General features: G+C 41.2%; 1 protein-coding gene across 4 annotated transcripts; it reads left to right on the forward strand.

Moving 5' to 3' along the window:
* Positions 1–1,176: 1,176 nt before the first annotated feature.
* Positions 1,177–23,009, forward strand: LOC136053217 (RCC1 and BTB domain-containing protein 1). Of its 4 annotated transcripts, none has more exons than XM_065743939.1 (12): positions 1,177–1,218; positions 4,756–4,906; positions 5,315–5,465; positions 5,954–6,120; positions 8,486–8,644; positions 9,661–9,768; positions 10,705–10,847; positions 14,879–15,069; positions 17,378–17,504; positions 17,986–18,137; positions 18,685–18,815; positions 21,810–23,009. In XM_065743939.1, exons 2-12 carry the CDS (start codon positions 4,763–4,765, stop codon positions 21,948–21,950), a joined length of 1,614 nt encoding a protein of 537 aa, XP_065600011.1. In that variant the 5' UTR covers positions 1,177–1,218; positions 4,756–4,762; the 3' UTR covers positions 21,951–23,009. The 4 variants fall into 4 exon arrangements, with proteins under 4 accessions (XP_065600011.1, XP_065600010.1, XP_065600012.1 ...); XM_065743938.1 differs by lacking the exon at positions 1,177–1,218 and adding an exon at positions 1,455–1,558; XM_065743940.1 differs by lacking the exon at positions 1,177–1,218 and adding an exon at positions 1,619–1,731.
* The last annotated feature ends 393 nt before the right edge of the window (positions 23,010–23,402 follow it).

Here is a 23,402-nt window from a genome sequence, read left to right on the forward strand (position 1 = left end):
GCAAGTTGAGAGGATCAGTGCAAGTGAGAGAGGGAGAGAGGGCAGCATCTGAGCTAACTCATCCAAGTCAGCAATGAGCTACAGACACTGGCAGTGCAATAATATGCAATAATAGTTTCTATTCTATAAAAAAAAAAAAAAAAGAAAAAAAGAAAAAAAAATCTCTGAATATCGTTTGGCCTGGCTGACCTGTTTAGAGCTTTCCTAATGTTTCCAGCCTGATGTAACTTTTCCAAGATGGATATAAGGTTTCACATCCTTCTGGGGAAAAAAAAAAAAAAAGAGTGGTTCTGTTATTGTTCACTTTTATGAGAAAGCAACCAAGGGGAAAGAAGAACAAAAATTGAGTGGTGTTTGCTAGATTAAAGTGAATTCTGCTCCATATAGAGTACTTTTTCAAATGTTTCAGCCCACTGTAGAGCTCAGGCACAGTATAAACCGACTGCAACGGCCCTGAGGCGTTGACGGACTTGTTGTGTGTGCTGACAATTAGTGGGAACACCAAGAAACCGGAATCCACGTGTGTAAAAAACTCCACTGGAGGCGGTGCCTCGGTACTGGTTTCAAAACAGTGGGTTTCTAGATATGATCAGCAGATCTATGGTTCTAAAGAGGATCAAAGCTTTTATGTAGCCCAGGTTTCTCGCCACCTCCTAGCAACGTCAGGAAAGGCAGCTATCCTCAGCAGGGGATCTGCTCGCAGGGCCACGGACGTGAGCAGGAAACAGACGCGTGCAGGCACTGCTGTTTGTGTGTCAAAAGGATGATGCTGTCAGCGCGCGGTCCCCATCAGCCAGCATCCTGCTGCCCCGCGACCCCACGCGCGGCCAGGAAAGCGAGGAGACGTGGAGCAGCAGCAAACGCTTCCTGCTAACGGCCTCAGTGAAACAACGGCGCGCTCTCTTGGGAGAGCAGCTCTGCGCTCTTCCCTTTCCTGGATCCTCCCCCACAGCCGCAGCTGCACAGACCCGAACCCTCAGCGCGCGGCCCGCCCCCTTGGCAGCGAAGCACCAATAGGCGACGAGGAAATATAGCCACGTGACGGTAGGCGCGAACGGTCAAGCGGGAAGGGGGGGGGTGGAAATAGGGGGAGGTGTCACGTGATGCTTCCCCTCAGCCCGCCTTTCGCTCTGTCACGTGCGCGGTGCCGGCTGCAGCGGCCGCGGTGCGCGGAGGTGCCTCGGACGGAGCGGCCCCGGAGGATGCGGCAGCGGCCGGGTGAGGAGCGCCGGCCGCGTGCGGCCGTCCCGGCCCTTCCCTTCCCGTTCCCCGCTCTTCCGTCAGGACGCTGTGAGGTTGTCACGCAGCGCTGCCCGGCGCCCCGCCAGCGTCTGCCTGCTCGTTCTTAACGGGTTCTGTGCCTCTGCGCATCCCTGTTCAGCACGCCCTGCTCGCCCTCCCCTTTGCTGCCCGCTTTGATAAAGCGAGGCTCTAGGGGTTGCTTTCCCCGCTGGGCTTGATAGAAGTAACTCGTCTTGAGGGTTACAAGTCTGTAATGCTGCTTTTAAATGGAGGCGGCCGCAGTGACCTCTGTAGGACAGCATCCTGCAGTCAGAAGGTAACGTGGGCTTGCTGCTTGAGGGCTGCGTGGAAGGTCTGTGCAGCAGGAAGGTGCTTGGGGGAGAGGATAAATCCTATGCTGTTGGTCTTCTGAGTTCTTATTTCTGTGTGCATCTTGCTGGAGTAGAGGTGGGATTTTCTAGGGTATCTCATCCGGAGTGGATGGCTTCTGTAAGTTGTGCTCATGACTCAGCTTCTTATTGGAAACAGTAAAAAAAATGCACGTTGTGACGGGCTGTAGCCTTGTTAGAGTGGCTGAGTGACTCGGTCAAACTTGTAAGGGTTTTTTTGTGGTTGAAGTGGTCTCGCATTCAGTAGCGTTCATATATGTGCTGCTTTTGTCTTGCATCTCTTTCAGCCAATTGCTCAAAGCAAACAAGAGGACTAGCTGCCAGATCTTAAGTCTTTCCCTGCATTGCTCTTAAAAAGGCATCCAGAAATAAATCATCTGCATGCAGAGGTTTGAGCCTATTGGCATAGGCATCTTGTCTTATGTAAGACCTCAGGAAGGTAATAAGTTACAACACGTGATTTCAGGGATGCGACCTTCTCCTTGCCACCAAAAAAGATGTCACAGTAAAGTCATTTATTTTGTGTGTCTCATCAGTGTCAGCAGCGTGCATTGTTTCCCTTTTCACAGCACTGAAGCTTGAGATTAAGAAACAGCCAAACAAGAGAAAATGTGGCGAAGACCACCCTTCTGTCTAGGATACCTCTTAGTCTGAGGTTTGGCTGTTTCTTAACAGAGGAGTGCTTCAAAGAGGATCAAGTTTGCTGATCGTTTCTTGTTTTTCTGAAACTGGATACTACAGCTTTTGTATTCTCACGGCTGCTGATTTCCCAGTAGGGGAAATGAAGGCCTCAGCCTGCTGTTTTTCTGGGCAGGAATAAGAATAAGCTGCTACGTTGGAGCCTGAGGAAGGAGTGACACAAACAGGCAACTGTTCTCAAATAATCTTTACAAGGGGATAATCTCTGAGGAGTTAACTGAAGTTTTTTCTGTTTTTGATGACAATGGGTACTGTTTTCCTAGTAGGATATTGTGTTATTGTTCTGTCCAGTGTGGGTTTGGTCAGCTGAACTATAAACTCCATAAAATTTTATCTAAAAGCATTTAGAACAATTCTGTTGTTTTAAATTTAATGGTCTACTGGGGTTTTGTTTTGTTAGATGGGGATTCCTGTATGCATGCTGTGGATTGCTCAGAATCAGGCTGGACATTGTTTCTGTAGAAACTGAGATGTTGAATGCATAGGCAGCAGTTCAGCACAGTGTATTTGAAGGGCTTTTATCTCTGTAACCATGGGGCTCTTTTGGTTCTTGTGAACAGCTCTATGTATTTTTTTCCCTAATGCTGCTGATGCTTTTGAGTTCCATTTCTTTTCAGCTCAGTGTGAGGCCACTTCAGCTTCCTTTTTGACAAGTCACCCTTTCTTGCTTATTTTTAGCATCACTGGAACTCAAGCAGTCATCTTTGTTTCAGTTCCTGTTTGGATACTGATACTTTTGGGTAATTTCAAAGATGTGAAAGTAGTTAGAAGAGGCATGGCTGATATAAGCTCTTCTGGTTGGTTCCTGCAGTAGTGGAATACAGACATGACATAAAGCAGTGTGGTTGGTGTGTTGTTTATCATGGGGTTATGAGGCAAAAATAAAGACAGTGAAGAGGAGTGGGACCCAGTGTTTCACAAAGCAGTATCTACCAGAACACCAACTTTAAGATTATTAACTTCTGTACTTACAGGGGTTTCTCATATTCCTTTTCCTTTCATAGAAATGTGGGCATTAAATGTAGATATTGATGTATAAATGGCAGATATTCCTGAGAACTGCTGCTGTGTTGCATACAGAATCTAACCAATGGCTTGTTAGCTGATGTATGGAGATAGCTATTTGCCTCCATATTTAATTAACTTCCTTGCTTTGGATCCCAGCTGGTACATTTGCTACTGCATTGCACTTAGAAACTTCCCATTAAGGTGTGTGTTTTGAGAGGTGTGTGGTAGTGGGGTCCAGACCTCTGTGATTATCAGGGCAAGTAAACTTAGCTCTTTTACTCACCTTGTACAGAAAGGTGAGTGAAGGACACTGTGTCCCTCTGTGCTGCTGTTTGCTGTGACATGTCTGAGGTCTTCTGGATCGGCCTTTCATTGTAAGGAACTGCTCAGAAGAAACTCTGTGTGGTGAGAAAATGGTGCCTATGCCTAAGTTGGGCAATTCTGTGGGAAATGGTGGATAAATAGTTAAGAAAAAATGTTTTTCTTGTGTTATATAGGGTAAAATAAGTAGGTGAAGCCAAGAACAGACTGAGTTGGAACTTGGTCTTCTCAAAAGACCAAGACATCACTGTCTTTTTTTAAGTGATCAATAGCATCTGAACATCCTGCATTGCAGGATTCACTGCTGCACTGAAGTAACATTTCTTTTCAGAAACTTTGCCTTGCTTGTCAGCACAGTTTTGAGATCCAAGCATTGGAAGCAAGAGTATCTGGAGCAGATAAAGGAAAGCACTAAGTATCAAGGAGTTCTGTGGGATGCTCCAGTGAGAGCTTTTTGGATCTCATGAAACTTGCTCATAACTCTGAGAATGGCTCATAGATTGACAGTGGCAGAATCCCTCCAGGATGTAAGCAGTGGTATAGTTGTTATGGGCACGGTTGAAGGCCTAACTGAGCTGTGTAGGTTTTGTTGACTGGCAGTTTTGTTTTTGAGTTGGTGTGATTATCCTGGGGAAACTGGGAAGAAAAAGTATTGTGTAAGGATATATTATACACGAGTATATTCACTGACAGATAGCATCTATTATCCAGGCATGTGTTTCCACATTAAAAATGATGACCATTTCACTTAATTAGCTTTTCCTGCAATGTATTTCACTCTTTAACTATACAAACTAGCAAGTTTGTCTTGTAGAATGGTGGTTTAGTACTGAATACAGTTTGCTTATATATCCAGTTGAGTAAAGATCATTCTTCTGGTGTCCTACCCTAGGCATTTGCTGTTTGTTTGCCTTAATACACAGATATAATTAAATGTTTCATGTAGAATAGAAAGCTGTACTCTTGGACTCACCAATTAGCACATCTTTTTTTCTCATTTAAGGAGATGATTTTACTACCTGTTGATAAAAGTATAAAATGCACTTTTAGATAAGATTTTCTTTCTTTTGATTATGATGTGTTAACTTACTTGCAGTAACCTCATGAGACACGGAAACATCATGGTGGATGTGGGAAAGTGGCCAATATTTACCTTACTGTCACCTCAAGAAATAGCATCTATTCGGAAAGCATGTGTGTTTGGTACATCAGCCAATGAAGCTATATACATAACACACAATGATGAGGTAAGCTTTACTAAAATGGAGCAGATTTTGCAAGACTGGGTGGAGTATGATTTCTTGTCTTCTTTCAGATCCTACAGAAATTGTAGGATTGAGTCCCCAGTAGTACAGCTATAGCTGAGAGAATTTGCTTTTACATAACAATACTGTCTTCCACTTTTATTACCGTATACTTTTCATAGTGCAGTTCCTGCAAATGAGAAGCCTGGCCTTCAGACCTGCGCAGACTCGTTAGTTAAATGTCAGCACTGGGGCACTGAGGAAGTTGAGTTTCACTTCTGTGAGTGAGGCCTTTGACCCTCAAAGGTCCATGGCAGAGCTCTGCCCTGGCTTCATGAAGACCTGTAGACCACCAAATCTGTGAACACCTGAGTGTAAGTCACTTGAAATCAGCCTTCCTCTGTTTTTCAGGTGTTTGTTTTTGGACTGAATTGCAGTAATTGTTTGGGAACTGGAGATAGTCAGAGCACAATAGTACCAAAGAAATTAGAAGCCTTATGTGGGAAGAAGATTTCCAGTCTCAGTTATGGAAGCGGACCACATGTTGTACTTTGCACTGAAGGTAGGAAATAACTTATGCTTCTGTATTAAACATTTACAGATTTAAGTTCTGCTGACATTTAACATGAGTGGATTAGAGGGCAATTGTATGAATTTGTTTATTGGATAATAATGCACGTAATAATGGACACTGCAGAGTTTTCATTGATCTTAAGTGGAACCAAATGTATTTAGTAATAAGTTTCCCTTACACCTCCATTACATGCTAACTGAAGAGTTTTATGATCTCAGTTGTGGCATACTTGGTTTTACCAAGTGTGTGTGTGTGGTTTCAGGTATTTCCACTGCCATATAGAGGTCATACTGTGATATGTGTAATAGTTGTACACAAGGTACATAATCTGTCAGCATCCAAAGGAATCTTGAACTAGTTTCATTACCTTTTTTGTCCTTTTACTGTCTTGTTGGTGTTCTTCCAATCCTTAAAAATCTGTCTTAATTTCCTTGGAATCTGTGGTTCTTTTGTCATATGCTTAAATATTTTTGCAGATGGTGAAGTGTATGCCTGGGGACATAATGGCTACAGCCAGCTTGGGAACGGTGCAACTAATCAGGGCGTTACTCCTGTTCAAGTCTGCACAAATCTGTTACTAAAGAAAGTGGTTGAAGTAGCTTGTGGCTCTCATCATTCCATGGCGTTATCGTTTGATGGGGATGTAAGTTGAAACCTGTTCAAATCTCTTAATTCCTTCTTGAAGTGAGTGGTGCAGGTGACCTTGCAGTCTGCAGAGGTTACAGTGCAACCTTTTCTATTGCTGCCTTGACCTAAGGTGTCCTTTACTTCAGAGCAGACTTGGAAGTAGCCTCCCCACTACTTCCTACCTCTCTTCCCATCCCCTCCCCCCAGAAAAAGAAATAATAGTGTAATAAATGTTTATTCTATGTTTCACAAGGAGGGCACTGGACAGCTATACCACTTAGAGTGAAGGCTGTTTGTGATGTGCAAAACTGGAAATTACTCACTTTGCAATCCTGATATTCAGGGGATTTGCTGAGTTGTTTGTGTTCAGTGGTTAGCCTTTAGTCTGTTTCTTGCAGTCTTCATGATTTCCGCTGTTATTATGGAAAGAATGTTGCTTTGTACATCTCTACACTTTTGTGTGTAGCTGCTGAGCGAGCACATGCCAAGCTTTATGCATTTGTTTTTGTGGCTTGAGGCTGTGTGTCACGGGAAACATGTCGAATTATTCTCCATTTAGTCAGATTTGACCTGTGTGTGTGATTGGAACTGCATTTTACTGCATGGAAGAAAGCTTGTTTCAACTCTGCTTAAAAAGAAACCGAACCACAAAAAGCACAAACCTTTATAAGGATGAAAACAGAAACTGCAGCTCTTTCCATGCTAGTAATCTGAGCATGTCTCAGTTATGGGTAATTATGGAGTCATACTGCAGCAGTTAATACAAAGTAGCTGATCACTGTTCTGAGAGTAGGAAAGAGACTGAGTTAATTTAAGTGGAAGGCATTGTATCTCTGGAAGGAAAGCCTGTGCTTATAAAAGATGGTTGTGCTGTCATGTTTGCTTGGATTAAATGATAAAACTTAATACGTAATTTTTTTTTCCATGTAGGAAAGCGAGGGTGTTCATGTGTTAGCTTTACTGTTGGTGTCAGCTACTGTGTGGCAGCTGCCTGGGGTGACTGTGCTGTCTTTTGTAATAAGCATAACGTGCTTGAAATCTCAGTGGAGGAGGGGAAGCTTCTTTCTTTTCTATGGAGCTGATGTTTGCAGCTGGCTAGCCACTGTGGCTAGTGAACGTACTATAAGTACATCTGTCGTGTACTTTGCTGTAGTTTAGTCTACTTGCACTCTGGGGTTTCGTCTGTTTCAGAATTAATTAGATTGAGAGCAGTTAAATGTTTCAAGTGGAGTTTTATTTACAGAAAGATTTGGCTGCAGAAAGCCTTGTGGCTTGATCTGAAGTTTCAGAGTGGCATTGGAGTTGGAAATAACTCCTGGAAATACTTGGAATAATTGATTTGTACTGTTGGTTCAGTGTCAGTTAAATGAAGTGTAAATAAAAATGTGAAGGTGTTTCTGTTATTAAAATACATATTGTAGATCAAAGTATTCAGTATGAATCAAAGATCCAGAAAATACAAGTAACAATAAGCAAAAGATTAAATCTTCTTCTGTTCAAATTAGGCATGGCCAATCAGTTGAGGTTTCTTGTTGTTGTTGCTGGTGTCTAACTCTTGGCTTGGTGAACTTGCTTTACTCCAGGTAATCTGGCACCCCGGGGTGTGCAAACTTTACATGAGGTATCTTTGTCAGCATGCAGGTGGTTAGCATCTCTATAGTTAGTACTTCCAAGAGGACAGCCTTGTTAACTGTCTGGTTTATCAGAGAGCTATCAAAAATAGTTTTGTGCCAAGGGCGTAACTTCAGTAATGAATACTGAAGAAAATGAAGTCCAAAGCTATAAATACTTTTATAGCAAACTACTTTCCTGTCTTTTGGACTTTCACATGGAAGGAGGCTTTTTCTGATACTAGCTGAGTGCTACTGGCAAACTTGCAACTGTCAGAAATGCTGCTTTTTGTTAATGCCCTAGTATGACAAGGTTATGTTACCATGATACATGACCTGATAAAACCAGCTGCTTTAAGAACTCTGGGAAGATTGAAAAGGGGGTGTGATTATCTGACTATCACCTAGGTTACAGTTCTCTCAAGTGTACTATAGTGGGGGTTACAATGCGTCTGGGAATCAAACCACTTTCACCTGAATTTGTGTTTTTCCATCATCGTGAAAGCATGAAGTCCATTCATTCTGCTCTTCTAGTCCAACTTATATTTAAGATGGAAATACATTCCTTGTGTTGACAGAAGTCAAATGCTTTGGTTCTGTAGTAAGAAGCTGGAAAAGTTCTATGTTCTTATTTGTTAGGTCAACTGTTGCTGTTTATTCATTTAAAATGGGTGAAAATTATCTGAAGCATTTTAGCTGGTTAAATAGGTTGGTTTACTTGATCTTGGGTATAATAAGATTATTATTTTTGTTTGATTTTTATATGGACAGCTGTATGCTTGGGGTTATAACAACTGTGGTCAAGTTGGATCTGGATCTACAGCAAATCAGCCAACTCCTCGGAGAGTTTCAAACTGTTTGCAGGGTAAAATGGTAGTTGGCATTGCTTGTGGTCAGACCTCCTCCATGGCTGTAGTAAACAACGGTGAGGTAAGCATTGCTGTGTTCGTTCATTCTCTATCAGTTACCTTCTCTTAAGAGATTAAGGTCTGAGCATGGAACAAATGCTGATAAAGTGCTCCATTTACAAAACTGTGAAGAGAAATAGAGACTGTTTTAGGGAAACTGATTTAACTGGGTGTGCTGTCTTATGGTGACAACTGCATTGGAATGTGACTTCAAGCTTGCATCTGCAGGACTGTGAACAGTTGTGTTCTTCAGTGTATCAGTATCTTCATTGTTTCAGTAGCTCCTTGAACATAATGTCATGATTAGATTTCTGAAAGCATGCACAATTAAATAGTTAATCTTTCTGCAAAAATACAGGGAATTATCCTAGTTCTTGAATGCATTGCTGAACTGCCAGCTCCAAAAAAATAAAAAAGAAAACCCAAAAAAACAAAGGAAGAACTTGAACACTTCCTAGTATTGTGCAATAGTCCCATTTCAAATAAAGTTTACAATAAGTTTGAACTGTAACTTTAGATTTACTGTGTCTGAGCGTAACACTTTCTAGTGACAGGAGGGGCTGTGAAGGTCCTTGAGGTTGAGATGAGCTCTCATTTTGTCTTCATCTGTCACTGTAACAAAACTAAAGGAAAAATTTGAGCTAACCTGGGGGCATCAAATTAATCCAGTAGGTGATCTGATTTATTTTAAACACAGGAAGAAATGAAAGCATAGGAAAATAAGTCAACTAAACCTGTTAAAACTTACAATAAACTGAAATCTGTGTTGTTACAGAAGTTGTACTACTTCAAAGATATGCACTTCAGAACACAATAAAATGTATTTAAAACATAATGCAGGACTGGAAAGTTGTCTACAGTCAGTTGTACAATGTACTTAGTATCTTTCATCCTTCCCTGTCTTCCTTTTTAAGTAGTGTACCGATTACTTTTAATAATATATCCTTTTTGGACTTGTGCTTGATAATAAATCTGAAGAAACTAAGAACATAAATTCAGTATTTCTAGAAGGGTGGCTTACTTCTGTTTTTCCTTTAGGTTTATGGCTGGGGTTACAATGGTAATGGTCAGCTAGGTCTTGGAAACAATGGCAACCAACTAACGCCGTGCAGAGTGGCAGCACTGCATGGTGTGTGTATATTCCAGGTATGTCTAATGTAGAAATAATGTGTCTAGTATCTGTTAAAACTGTATCTTTGGAGTCTTATCGCTGCTTCTGGATTTCACAGCTCTAATGCTGAATTTATTTGGCTCCTACAACTTGCATTAGGTGTATAAAAAAGATGACTCCATAAAGTGCTTGCTTTTGTAAATATGAATGACCAGTGTAACTGAATAAATTGTTATAGATAAAAATTACATCTTTGTTACAAAGCTGTATGAGTAAAGTACCCTAGGCAAATACAAGAATGAAGGGAAATGAAAATGAATATGTTCCAATTAGTTTCTATGTCAGTGTTCCAATTACTCCTTTAAAAATGGTTGCAGGGCTGATGGCATTCACGTGGCTTTTTGGTTTTGGTGTTTTTGTTTTAAATTGTGATTTCCTGCATTTTTAGCAAAGTTCTCTGAAAACTCCACTTGAACAGCTCAAGGAGAATGTTGGCTTTGGAGCTGTAGCTGTCATAGCTTACTCAGTGATTATCAAATTCACAAACTATTATGGAGTAGCAGGGTGTGATAATCAAGTTCACTGTCCTTTGTGTAAGGATTCTGCATTTGAAAGCAAGTAAAGGTAAAGGAGACTCTAACAGGATTTCTGTAGAACACTAAGTTAATAAATAGCTAATTTTCTAGGGAAACACTGTTATTGTGTTTTCTATATGTTCAGATCGTGTTATAAATTACTGAAGAATAATCAATGAACCCTAAATTGCTTAAGCTGGAAGTTTTCCAGTGCTTACTGTTAATATGTTCTGTGCTAGCTTTGAGTATTGAGAAATAACACATTTTTATTAGATAAAAAGTAGGTAGATAAAAGAATGCCTGTGGTATTTAACATCAGCTAGACTGAGGTAATGTGTGTGGTTTTGTTCTTGTCTCTTTTTTGTTTAGTAATAATGCTCATACATTTACTTACAGATTGCCTGTGGCTATGCACACACTCTAGCACTCACAGATGAGGGTTTGCTCTATGCCTGGGGAGCTAACACTTATGGGCAGCTGGGAACTGGCAATAAAAGCAACCAGCTAAGCCCACTGCAGATCATGATGGAAAAAGAAAGGTAATCTTTCTGAAGCTCTTTCTGTTTATTTGTATTTTCTGTATGTATTTGGGCATGTGTTATGTGGTCTCTAGTATTGGAAGCATATTCGTTTTGGGTTTGGTGGATTGTATTTCTATTGCTAATGTTAAAAGCACAGGAAAGAATGGTAACTTTTGCTATAGACTGAGTGCTTTTTGCTCTCTAAAGATTATTGAATGTAAGCATTTCCATACTTCCCAGTGTTGAAAAATACTGAGCAAGCGTTAGGCTTTTCTAAGTGTGGTTCTTTTGATCAAAAATTTGGAGCAGTGAAATCAATGAGCCAAGCTTTTAGTCTCTATTGAGGTCTGTGCTTAAAGGGGATGGGAGGAGGGCAGGAAGGAATGGTGAATGAGGGAAAATCAGTTTTCTGAAAGGCTCTCTGGACAGTAGTCAACTATGGAAACAGAATTCAGTTTGCAAGCTTGCTAGAGCTGTGGCTAGATGCTGCTGCTCTCATCAGTGGTACCGTGTAGGGATTTCTCAGATTGGCCCTCATCAACACTCTTTCAGTGCTCTTAGAATATTTGGGGCATAAGTCCTATGGCTCTTCTGCTGTTCACTTACAAACACAGACCTAGCTCCCATTCTCTGGACCCATATATATATATATACTTGAAGATAATCTTAATTTAGTTTGGAAACCTTGTGGTCCATAAATCTCTTGTGTATCTCTTATAATATAACCTCCTTGTAACTAGGGACTACTTACGGCTAATTTTTTTTTTCTCTTCTGTTTTCAATGGAGTATAAATATAGCTGAGGAGAATGTCTGAACTGTCATTCTAAAAAGTCATTTCTACATTTTTTTCCCTGTTTCTCACACTCTTCTTTAAATGAAAAAGTGCACAGTGCTGGGATTATTTAAGGGCTTTACAAAGTTCGGAAGGGGCTGCGATAAAGGTAGAAGCCAGTGTGGCAGAAACCACTGAGGTTGAGGCTGGCTTGCCTGTGGAGGAGCCAGCACCAGTGAAGCAAAACGAAGTATTTAATTTGGTGGTGTTGTTAGAGCAAGTCCAAAGGATGCCACAAGGATGATCAGAGGCCAGAGCACCTCTCTGCTGAATCTTAGAATCATAGAACTGCTCAGGTTGGGAAAGACCTTCAAAATCATCAGTCCAACCTGAACCTAACCATACTACTCTGTCTTAACAACCTACTGCTAAATCACATCCCTGTGCGCTACATCCGGATTGGTTTTAAACACATTCAGGGATGGTGACTTGACCACCTCCCTGGGGAGCCTATTCTGGTGTTTAACAGTACTTTCTGTAAAGAAGTTTTTCCTTATATCCAACCTGAACCTCCCCTGGCACAATTTGCGGCAGTTTCCCCTCATCCTGTCACCAGAGAGAGGAGACCAGCCCCACTCTCACTGCAATCACCTTTCAGGTATTTCAAGAGAGCAATAAGATCTCCCTTCAGTCTCCTTTTCCCCAAAATAAAAAGCCCCAGTTCCTTCTCCTCATAGGGCATACTCTCCAAGCCCTTCACCAGCCTTGTTGCCCTTCTTTGGACCTGCTCCAGCAAATCAATGTCCTTTCTGTACTGAGGGGCCCAAAACTGATTGCAGTACTTGAGGTGGGGCCTCACCAGTGCTGAGTACAGGGGCAGGATGACTTCCCTAGTCATGTTCACCACACCATTCCTGATACAGGCCAGGATGTATTGTCCTTGGCCACCTAGGCACGCTGCTGACTCACATTCAGCTAACTGTTCATCAGCACACCAAGGTCCCTTTCTGTCAGGCGGCTTTCCAGCCACTCTTCCCCAAGCCTGTAGGGTTGCCTGGGGTTCCTGTGACCAAGATGCGGGACCCAACACTTGGTCCGACTAAAACTCAAACAGTTTACCTTGGCCCATCAATCCAGTCTATCCAGGTCCCTCTGTAGAGCCCTTCTACCCTGCAGCAGATCAACACTCTTCCAACTAGGTGCCCTCTGCAAAATTACTGAGGGTGCACTTGATCCCCTCATCAAGATCATTGATAGAGATGTTGAATAGGAGTGGCCCCAGTACTGAGCCCTAGAGGACACCACTCATGACCAGCCGCCAGCTGGATTTAACTCCATTGACCACAACTCTTCAGGCCTGGCCCTCCAGGCAGTTTTTCTCCCAGCAGAGCATATGCCCATCCTAACCATGGGCAACCAACTTCTCCATGAGGATGTTGTGGGGGACAGAGTCAAAGCTTTAAGAGAGATTGAGGGGGAAAGGACCAAGAAACTGTTCATGTTCTGGCTGGAATCTAAGGGAGAGACAAGTGACTTGAATGTACTCATCTTGCTTGACTTGACTCCCTTGGAAACAGTGCTTTGAGTGGGTGAGCTGTCATTTCCCATGAGTCATATTAATGCTTCTCCGGAGCCTTTCATTTATATAACTCTTCTAGCATTTATGCATAAAGTTGCTGACAGTTCCTTGGATGGCATTTTGTGTTATTTTAAAGGATTTTGCCCATATAGCTTGTAAGGAACTTTTAGACTGAAGTTTGTGTTAGCTTGGAGACACAGTTTTGAAGGTACACTTGTTGAGTTTTTATAAGTATATGCTTAACATGTTGTACTGTACAGTTACTATAAAGGTATTGTTTTATTCTAACCAAGGATATTAACAGTTAGCAGTACATGTGCTGTAAGTTATTGTAGTTTCTTTGTCTGTTATATTGAAAGAATTTTGTACCTAAATTGTGGAAGGCCTGAAAAGCTGATTTATAAAAAATATTGTTCTGTGAAGCACTTGGATATGCATGCTTTTAGACTGTTATGCGTTTATTTGTCCCAGTTGGTCTGTGTTGGATTTTTGCTTTTTGAAACAAGAAAAACACGGAAGCATAAAATTCTCTGATGTGTTTTTAATGTTGGGGGGGGGAGGGAAGGCAAGAAAGCATAGCTTTAACTTCTCAGCTTACTCTTCCCCCTGATTTTTGTTTTCTGTCTGGACAGAGATGCTGAAAATATCCTTGGTGGTCCTTTTAAGAGAGGTGTGATTCTTCTTTGTTCTCCAAATAGCAAGATAGGGATTACATGAGCAACGGGAGGAACACAAGAGATGTGTGCATCAATAGCGCTCTTAAGACTTTGCTTAAATGGCAGTGATAGCTCTTTAAGAATGAGGAATTAAGTGTGTATTCACTTTCCACAGATGGTACCTCATTTTGAGCAAGAACTTGTTCTAAACTGAGTTTCAGCATTAAGAAAAGAAAACTAAGGTGGTGAGGAACTGGCACAGGTTGCCCAGAGAGGTGGTGGCTGCCCCATCCCTGGAGACACCCAAGGTCAGGCTGGATGGGGCTCTGAGCACCTGGTGGAGCTGTAAGCATTCACTGCAGTTGAACCAGGTGACCTTAAGGGTCTCTTGTAAATCAAATGATTCTGTAATTCTATGAAAATAACAGCAAAATAGGAAGCCAGAAACACAGGCAGTAGATCAAATCTCTGTTTACACATGAGGGAGGTGGGGAGTGGAGGTGGGGGGCAAGATTAAAAGAGGGACAAGAAGTGTTTCTTGAAAAACTGACTTGCTGAAAAATACATAGGATCTTCATTTCAAAATGAGACAATCTTTGTATCTGCTTTGAAAGAAGTTCTGTGAAGTGCTCCACAATATCATAGTACTATTATATCTTTCTGGACTGTTCACTAGCTAGAGGCTTGCAAGTTCCATATTCATTTGTCATTGAGAATAAGTATCTGATTTGTATTGCTTTTAAAGGTGAGGGAGAGAAATACTGTTTTTCTTTGTCTCCTTCTTATGGTTATAGAAGAGATGGAGAAATGTTCAGTAAAAATTATAACATCAAAGCAATGTCTGCTTGCAATAAAATCTACAAATCTGAAAGTGTCAGTGCAGCTCTTAAATAATTATCTGTTCAGACAGAATCACGCTGGTGCAGGACAAAGAAGTGCAGGTGTGTACATAGCTTGCTCAGCTGTTATTTTGGTGCAGTGCTTAGAAGGTCATTCAATTCCGTATCTTGACATATCTTACAAGGTTTCTTCTGTTTGCAGGGTTGTGGAGATTGCAGCCTGCCACTCTGCTCACACTTCGGCTGCCAAGACGCAGAGCGGCCAGGTGTACATGTGGGGCCAGTGCCGTGGGCAGTCTGTGGTCCTGCCCCACCTCACTCACTTTGCCTGCACTGACGATGTGTTTGCTTGCTTTGCTACCCCTGCTGTTATGTGGCGTCTCCTCTCAGTAGGTGAGAACAAGCTCTGAGATGACAGCCCATGCTCAAAAAAAAAACCAACCCAAAACACCAAATAGTGTTGATTTAAAAGCTCTCATGAAATTTGCTTCTGTGTTATAATCTTTGTGCACGCTTGTTGTTATTACTACAGCATACCACTTTGTTTCAGGATGGTTCTTGCTTTAAGGAGAACTGTCAATTAAAACTAGTTCTTTCTAGGGTGGGGTGGTGATGGTATTTTGTTTTTTGTTTTCTTCCGTTCTTCTACTGAAGGAAACAGTCTGCTTCAGCCAAGGATCCAGGATGGGCTTAACAAGATGGTTTGTTTCTCAGTAAGAGTCCAGAAGGAGCCCTGTTTGCACTGTGAAAATTGTGCATTTCCTATGTTCTTATTGTTTGAGCTGCAGATCAGGACAGGGAATGGCTCCCAGATCAGTAAACATGACTTATCACTCTTAAAACTCTTTCTACTTGGAAGGTTGCTCCTGGCTTTTGTTACTTAGGTCTCTAATGGCTTTGAATTGTCTTTAGCTTTTCCTTCTTAGTGTTTACTCTTTCCATATGAATGTGAAAGAGCAAATCTCTCAAGTTTCATACTAGGAAAGGGAAAGTGACCTTTTCACCAGACTTGTACTTCTACCTTTGTTTGTTATATTTTTCTGACCTGGGGGCAGCCCTTGTAGCTGTCTGAGAGCACCTCTCCCAGCCTCGCTTCTCCACCATAACTTCTCACTTAGCATGTTTTCACATGTAAAGAGTTCCAAATAACAGCATTTCATCTATAGAGGAAACTAATGAGCTTACCAGAGACAGGAGATCAGCTTGGAATGGTCAGCCTCTGAGTCTTGTTTTATCCCAATTCCTCAGTTTTCTAATCCTACAAAATATTTGTTACTCTTGCTCTTTGCAGAGGTCTGATGGTTGTCCTGAACTTTTGTCTTTTCCTGGTAGTGAAGGCTCTAAATGGCATCTTCCCGTTTTCAGTAACTTTTAAGTTTTCATTTTTTATGAAGTATTCCAGATTGAGTATAAAAGGTACCTGGATGTTGTTCCAGTATTTTAATTCTAACACTAATATTCCCAGTTACTGAATATTTACATCTAAAGCATTAGTTCTCTGAGCACTTTTAATCTCCATCCCGCATATATTTTTCCTTTTCCATATCTTTTATTCATATAGGCTATAAAAACTTGCTTATTTTCTCAGCTTTTTGTTTGTGAGAGCTAACTGCAGAAAAATTATTGTTCCGCTTCTAGTTATGACTGTTCTGCCAAAGAAATGAGTCAGTCGCTCAGGATTGGCTGTAGTGAAGTTCAAATCTGCAGACTTTTTGAGGAATGGACTTAAGGTATTTGGAGTGAAAGCTGATCATCAGCACAGCTTAAACTGAGCTGGTGACCTAGGAAGAAAAAAATTACATGAGCAAGTAAAGGGGGATTGGGGCATGGTTTGTTTAGCCCTGATGACGTGCCAGTTCTGTGGATGATCCGTGCAGAGTAAACTAAGAGTTGTTTTTTTTTGTGGCAGAAGTGTAACTTGCCTGTTACAGCAGTTTGTTATACTTAAAATAGGTACAGCTTACAATATATATAATATACTAATTATGAAAAGTAGTTAGCACGTGGATGATCTGTATGCAGTCCTTTGGGTTGCTAGAGACAAGCTACATCTTTTTGCAATTGAAGCATTTTTTCACTACTGTTTTCTCCTTCTTTTAGGCTTTTCAGATGCTTAAAACAATGGGTTAAAGTTAAGTTATCTAAAAGTTGAGAGTTCTTGCTTTTCTACAATCTTAGCCAGCTTGTGCTACGTATCATGCTAGGGTTTCTTGGAGCACAATACGAGACCTTTCTGAGGCCATTGCAGTAGACCTTAATATTAAGAACTGCTGTGTGCTGTGTCTCAAGTGAGGTGGTGCAGGTTGGCCAGAGATGAGTTTGCAGGCTGGTCTCTCTTGGTGTAATCCAGGTGCTAGTGCAGAGCAGAGCTGACCCAGCACTGTTGTTGAGCTACCAGAAGGCTGCCCATTTCACTGCTGGTCTGTGCAGAGAGGGTGAGAAAAGAAGTTCTCCAGGTATGGGAGAATCTCCTTGGTGCTGGCTAATGAGCTGGAATGGAACTGCTGCCCACTGCTTCACACACCTTGTGGTGCAGTATTGCCAACAGGAGAGGGTAATAGATTGATTCATTCAAGCCTTGATACTGACCTGTGTTCTTTGACATTCGGTTATTTCAGTGGCTAGCTTTAATTACAGCGATGTATGTGTTCTGTGTAAGGTGCTTAAGTGTCCTTTCTTTGTTTAAAAATTGTTTCTGCAGAGCAAGAAGACTTCTTAACAGTAGCAGAGTCTCTGAAGAAGGAGTTTGACAGCCCAGAAACCTCAGACCTAAAGTTCCGAGTGGATGGAAAGTACATCCATGTTCACAAAGCCGTTCTAAAAATCAGGTAGTGGTCGTATTTCACAGCTCCTGTTTAAACAAAAGAATCATTTTCGTGCCCCATCTAAGGGGAGAGGGAAAATAGGTGGGGGTGACACCTTAAAACTGCCACGTATGCTATGTGTGCATCTGTAATCGCCTTAAATGAAGTGATTGTAGAAGCCATTGAATCAAAACTCTGCCTTAAAACAATCCATACTCAGTTTTCGTTGTCTATTTGTTGTTACCAGAATAATAAATTTTGTTAAGCTAGTCTGATTGCAGTGTGTGCTCAAGTGTTTCTACAGAGTAGGTTGAACTGGTTTTATCTCTGTATAATTTAACAGTGTATGTGCTATTAGGAACCAAAACGTGTCCTGTTGGCTGTGATGAGATATGGTAACATAGATGACTGTTGTAGAGGGCATCAAAAACCTACTTCAGAGAGGTTATAATGTTATATTCACGTGCACATGCAGTAGTGTTCAGATGGTGTCTTTGTCTCCTAGGTGTGAGCACTTCAGAACCATGTTTCAGTCCTACTGGAATGAGGATATGAAGGAAGTGATAGAAATAGACCAGTTTTCTTACCCTGTGTATCGTGCCTTTCTTGAGTACTTGTATACAGACAGTGTGGACCTTCCACCTGAAGATGCAATAGGTATTGTTGTGGTCCTGTTCTGTTAGACAGCAGCATCCAGAGAAACTGAGAAAGGGCACAGAGAGTAAATGTATTAACATATGCTTCTGGTCCTGTAATGCATTTTACTGGTGGTGGATTCTGGTGCCTTTAAACAACCACTGTAGCAAATCTGCTACAGCAAAAGTAATGCAGAAAGTACTTGCATACCTTGCTGAATATAATGTAGGATAATACAAACAGATGTGTCTGGATGTAACAATGAGAACAGAGGTAGCAAAGCTAAGAACAAACTGATTGAAGCCTAGATTTTTACACTCATTTTTGCTCGTGTTGTGCTGGTTCTACTCTCAAGCATTTAGATGAACCAGTTTGCCTGTTGACAAAGCCTTTCTTCCTTTCTGGTGGTAAAATATCCTATTGTAAGAGCAGCAGCCTACTTGCCAGAAGTGTGTTACAGCCATATAGAACTGCATACAGAATGCAGATACAGCCTGTACCCCAGGAGAGTAATTTGTTGAAAGGGGAGAAATAATTGCACATGACTAATATGATATTTTAATTGCAGGGCTTTTGGACTTGGCTACTTCATACTGTGAAAATAGACTGAAAAAACTGTGTCAGCACATTATCAAGAGAGGGATTACTGTGGAAAATGCATTTTCATTGCTATCTGCTGCTGTCAGATATGATGCAGAGGTAAACTTCCAAAGTTCAATCTCTTAAATAGTTGGCTCCTTTCTGACCTAAACTGCAAAGGAAAGCAGTCAGTTGTTTTCTTATAAGCTAGCTCTTAATATCAGATAGTAATATCAGATAGTGCTATCTGACACTTTCAGGGTTTGAAAATGTTGCCTTTGGAATTAAGAGCTTCATTGCAATACAGTTTTTGTTTTTTTGGATATGGCTTTGCAGAGAGGAGGGGTGCAGGGAAGATGAACTGGTACACAGGCATCTAAAGATGACTGAAGTTGCAGGTAGAGACTTGGTGTCTGTCCATGTTTGCATTGCTTAGTTCATGGTGAAAGTTTATAACACTGTGCCAATTTTCATGAATTAGTATTTCTGTTGGAGGAAAAAAAGTCTCAAAGAGAAGATAAAAAACAGTAGCTCTCAAACAAGGGAAGGGTTCAAAAGCAAAACAAAAATCATGTAATAAGAAACTCTTGTAATCCCCAGGTTATCTGTTTTGTGTGGTTGTGGGTTACGTGTGATGATGTTGTGTGGTGGTAGGTTCTGGGGAGTGCTTTATTTTCTGTGTTGTTTTAACTAGAGTCAAATACACTTTCACTCTTTAAATTATGCTAATGAAATGACAGGACTACGGCTGTGTTATAAACCTAGTTAATTTTGAATACTGAAGAGCAGTGTGTGAAGGAGGAGGAAGGCTAGCAAAGCTTACGTGCATGTCTGGTTGCATTAGTAGATCACTGACGTGCAGCTTTTTCATGTAATCAGGAAGTATCCCTGGGCTCTCTTCAGTCCTTTGTGCTCAGAATAGCATCCGTGCATCATATTTGCAGCTTAGTTAGTTCTTAACCTGCTATTTATAAAGCAGATGGTTCTCAGTAAATGAATTGCATGCTTTTTCTTGCACTTGATATCTAGCAGTAGGCATGAAATGCCCTAACACAGCTACTTCAGGGCCTTGTGGTGGATTGCCAGTTTGGTGTACCTTAGTGAAGGGCTGACTTAGTGCCTGAATTACAGCTTCAGTTCTATGGTGAGTAAAGATTGCATTGTTGGAAGCGTGTGGAAGACTTCTGTATTTTAGCCTTAGAAGTTTGGTTGTGGAATGGGTCTTTGGTGTGACTGATTCTGCCTGTAAAGGGAGGCTGGAAATGAAGTGAGAACACTACATCAAGGAAAGAATGGGCAATACTGAAGGGCTGCCTTTTATTTATTTTTTAAACAGCAGTTTAAGTTGTGTAGTAATACTACATCGGAGCTTGAAATTGCTCAGGTGATGTAGTTCATTCAAGGGGCTGTGTGTCTGGAAGACAGCAGGATAAAAAAAAGCTTTCCTAATTTAAAATGCTTTTAGGACATTGAAACTCCCCTATACTTTTGGGGATTGAGTGGCTGAATGAAGTGGCTACAACTAGTCCACATCTGCTTTCTCACTGTAGGATAAAAACTAATAACTGGAAGTGCCTGTGCCTTTTTTTTTACTTAAATCTATATTAAGTACAGCTTGCTGGGAGTGCATCCATCCCTAAATGGATAATATCTTTTTTTACACAGAGTTTTTGAATTTTCCAAAGTTTCTTAAGAGAATACTGTTTTACTGTATGCTTCTGTTGCATTGACTTGGTATATGAATTTGTAATAAAGCAGTGCAAAATACTGTGATGTGTATGATGTAATTTTGTTTGAAATGCTGGTTAATTCTGTTCTTAAAAAGAAAACCCTCAGTGTTCAGTTCTAATAAGCTTGTCTTTTTTCATTGCACAGATGCCATACAAGTCAAGATCTGCAGCTTCAGAAAGCCTGGTGTTAGGCCAGGACTCATTTCTGTGTTGACTGTTGTGTCAAGAACTCGCTGGCACACAGTTGCTCTAGTTGTCAATGTTGACCCTAAGTGAAAATCTGAATAGTAACCAGTCTGTCCTACCTCTCGTGGCTTAAGGAGCTGTGCACACTTGCTGTGCCTTACCACAGCACCCCATCTGCTGAGCTATGAGGGGTGTGCTCTTGTGTAGGAAGCCCAGTTCCTAAGTTGCTGAAGTGCTAAAGGAAGTGGAACAGAACGGGGAGCTGCTGTTCTGGGAGGGCTGTGGCATCCTCCTCGTAGCAGCTTGGCTCTGCACCACGAGGAATTGATTTCCTCCTCAAAGGGGAGTTGGAACAAACAATCTGAGCGGGAAGCATTGTGTGATCAATGTTACGTTGTCAACCACTGGCTTTGTTTTTCAGACATCCTTTCTCTCTGACATCATGGGGTACAGTGGTGGTTGTCTGGGATGCTTTTCTAATCCTTAAAAGGAAGGCACTTCCAAGTAGTCTCAAATATCCAGAGCGTGCTCTCTGCAAGAAATGCCATATTGTGTCACAGTGTCTATTTTTTTCTTGGGTCATCTGTGAAACACAGTGTAACACTGGGTCTACTCCTAATGCATACAAGGTCTTCTGCCTGAACCTTGCTTTAACATTGCCTGGTATACAGCCGCATTGAGCCTGGTGACCTGCAACTCGAAGGCTTTATATAATTAAGCAGGAAGTTGAGCTGCCTTAAATATAGACCTGAATTCATAATATGGAATGAAGGAGCTGCATTGCCTAGTCCAGGCTTGGTGATGTTCTGCTACCCTAGCAGTTCCTGTTACTTGTATTGGGTCTTAATGTAGATGGAACATTTCACGTGGGCAAACTAAAAATTACACATTGCTCAGAATAGCTGACTTCTGTGACTGCAGCTGTATAGGGAGAACCAAACTTTGTCCTCCAAGCTGTGTTAGTGGGGTAGAATCGTTTGTTTTTTCCGTTGTGTTTATGCAGAGATGCTGGGAGGAGGGAGGAAATGGTTGGAAGATGCTGGGATAGTTTGTCTACTTCTTTGCAGAAGTAAAGCATAGAAAACAAAATCGTAAATTAATTAAAGTAATTAATAGTAAAGCATTTGTGCCCAACTAATATAAGCTTCTGTAATGGAAGAAAGGTAATGAGAATTCTTTCTCTTCTTTTTCTGTTTAGGACTTAGAGGATTTCTGCTTTAAATTTTGTGTCAACCACTTGACAGAAGTGACACAAACGACAGCGTTTTGGCAAATGGACGGTCCCCTGCTAAAAGAATTCATTGCTAAAGCCAGTAAATGTGGAGCCTTCAAGAACTGAATGGAGGCTGTAAGTTCTGGGCATCTGTAGGATGCTCTGCAGATGTAACAGGTCAGTGTGACTGCGCGGGTAGAGGCGTTACCTGGTCTCTTGTAGCAGAAGCTGTGGAAGGCCACAGCAAAATGAACTCAAATGAACTGCTGTAAAAAGGTCAGTGTGCTCCCTCACATTTACCAAATGGGGATGGAGGAACTAGCACAAAAGTTGAGAAGGAAACAGTAAAGACTGCAGCGTGCAAGAGACACCAGGTGACATGAAGGACTTTTAGGCTATGAAATCCCACTTTTAGCACTGCCTGTTAATATTTTAAATATACTGTTGGAAGCATTGGGCTTTTGGGGTTTGCAGCCCCTGAATGAGGTCATTTAAATCGTTATTTCTCTGGGCTATAAAGAGCCAAAGGGTGTAGATATCTTTTATTTCAGTTGCATGATTGTGAACAAAATTGCAGGTTGCTGCGTGTAACTAACCAGGTGTACTCGGTGCTTAGGGAAGTGTGCAAAAAGAACACATCCTCAAAGCTTGCAAAAGTAACTCTGACAAAAGTAACTCCCAAGAAAGGGGTTGCTAGCAGATGTAGTTGGAAGTCAAATTCTACTTTTGGTTATAACTCAATGTAAGTTGTAATGTATACTTCGTTTAATCTGCTTAAGTAATATTTATGACAGTTAAGGGGATGATTTCCCACTTTGACTTCAGTTAATTGGTTCCCTCACTGGGAAAAGAATACGCTGTTCTGAAAGTGTTTCATTTTTCAATTAAGTATTGTATAAATTTAAGCTACATGCAATAAAATTCACTTTTTTAATTCTCTTTTTTCTTAATACCTGTTCATTTTATCTTCTTTGGACTTGAAAGAAAACGTCAAGCTTTTGTGCTATGATGTGTGTAGTACAGTAGTTGATTCATTAAAAAACAACTGAAAACCTCCCAGGCAACGCTGAATCTTCCTGACCTGACTGTGCTTGATATGTGCTGTGGTCTCCATTTCAGAAAGCCCCAACTTTGTTGGCACCAGTGCAGTCCTGCTGACTACAGTGCATGTATCAGAGTACTGGTAAGTCCAGTTTGGGAAAGGTTGGTGCTGTAACCTCACAGTGACCATGTATGGTCATACACTTACTGTTCGTTTGTATTGTGTGCTTTAAGGGTATTAGTACACTGTCTCCATATTACAGGGTAGGAAAGTTTAAATTTGAATTTTAGATGGAGGTTAGCTGCAGATTGGCTTTTCTGGGTTAAAACTTAGCTCAGTGTTGCAGAGCCAAGAGTTTTGTAAGTGTGGGACAGACTGGGGATCGTCTACAGCATGACAGTAAGAGGTCAGCGTAGGATTGTGTGAAGGAACAGTTCCATGTGTGTCAAAAGCAGTTTTAATGCAGAACTTGTTGTAGATTGCAAACTAAATATATACAGAGGTCTAGTGTGAGTCAGTAATTCAGATCCTTGCAA

The sequence above is a fragment of the Cyrtonyx montezumae genome, unplaced genomic scaffold (assembly GCF_038088225.1).
Source record: "Cyrtonyx montezumae isolate F1298 unplaced genomic scaffold, pur_monq_1.0 scaffold_3, whole genome shotgun sequence".
NCBI lineage: Eukaryota > Metazoa > Chordata > Aves > Galliformes > Odontophoridae > Cyrtonyx > Cyrtonyx montezumae.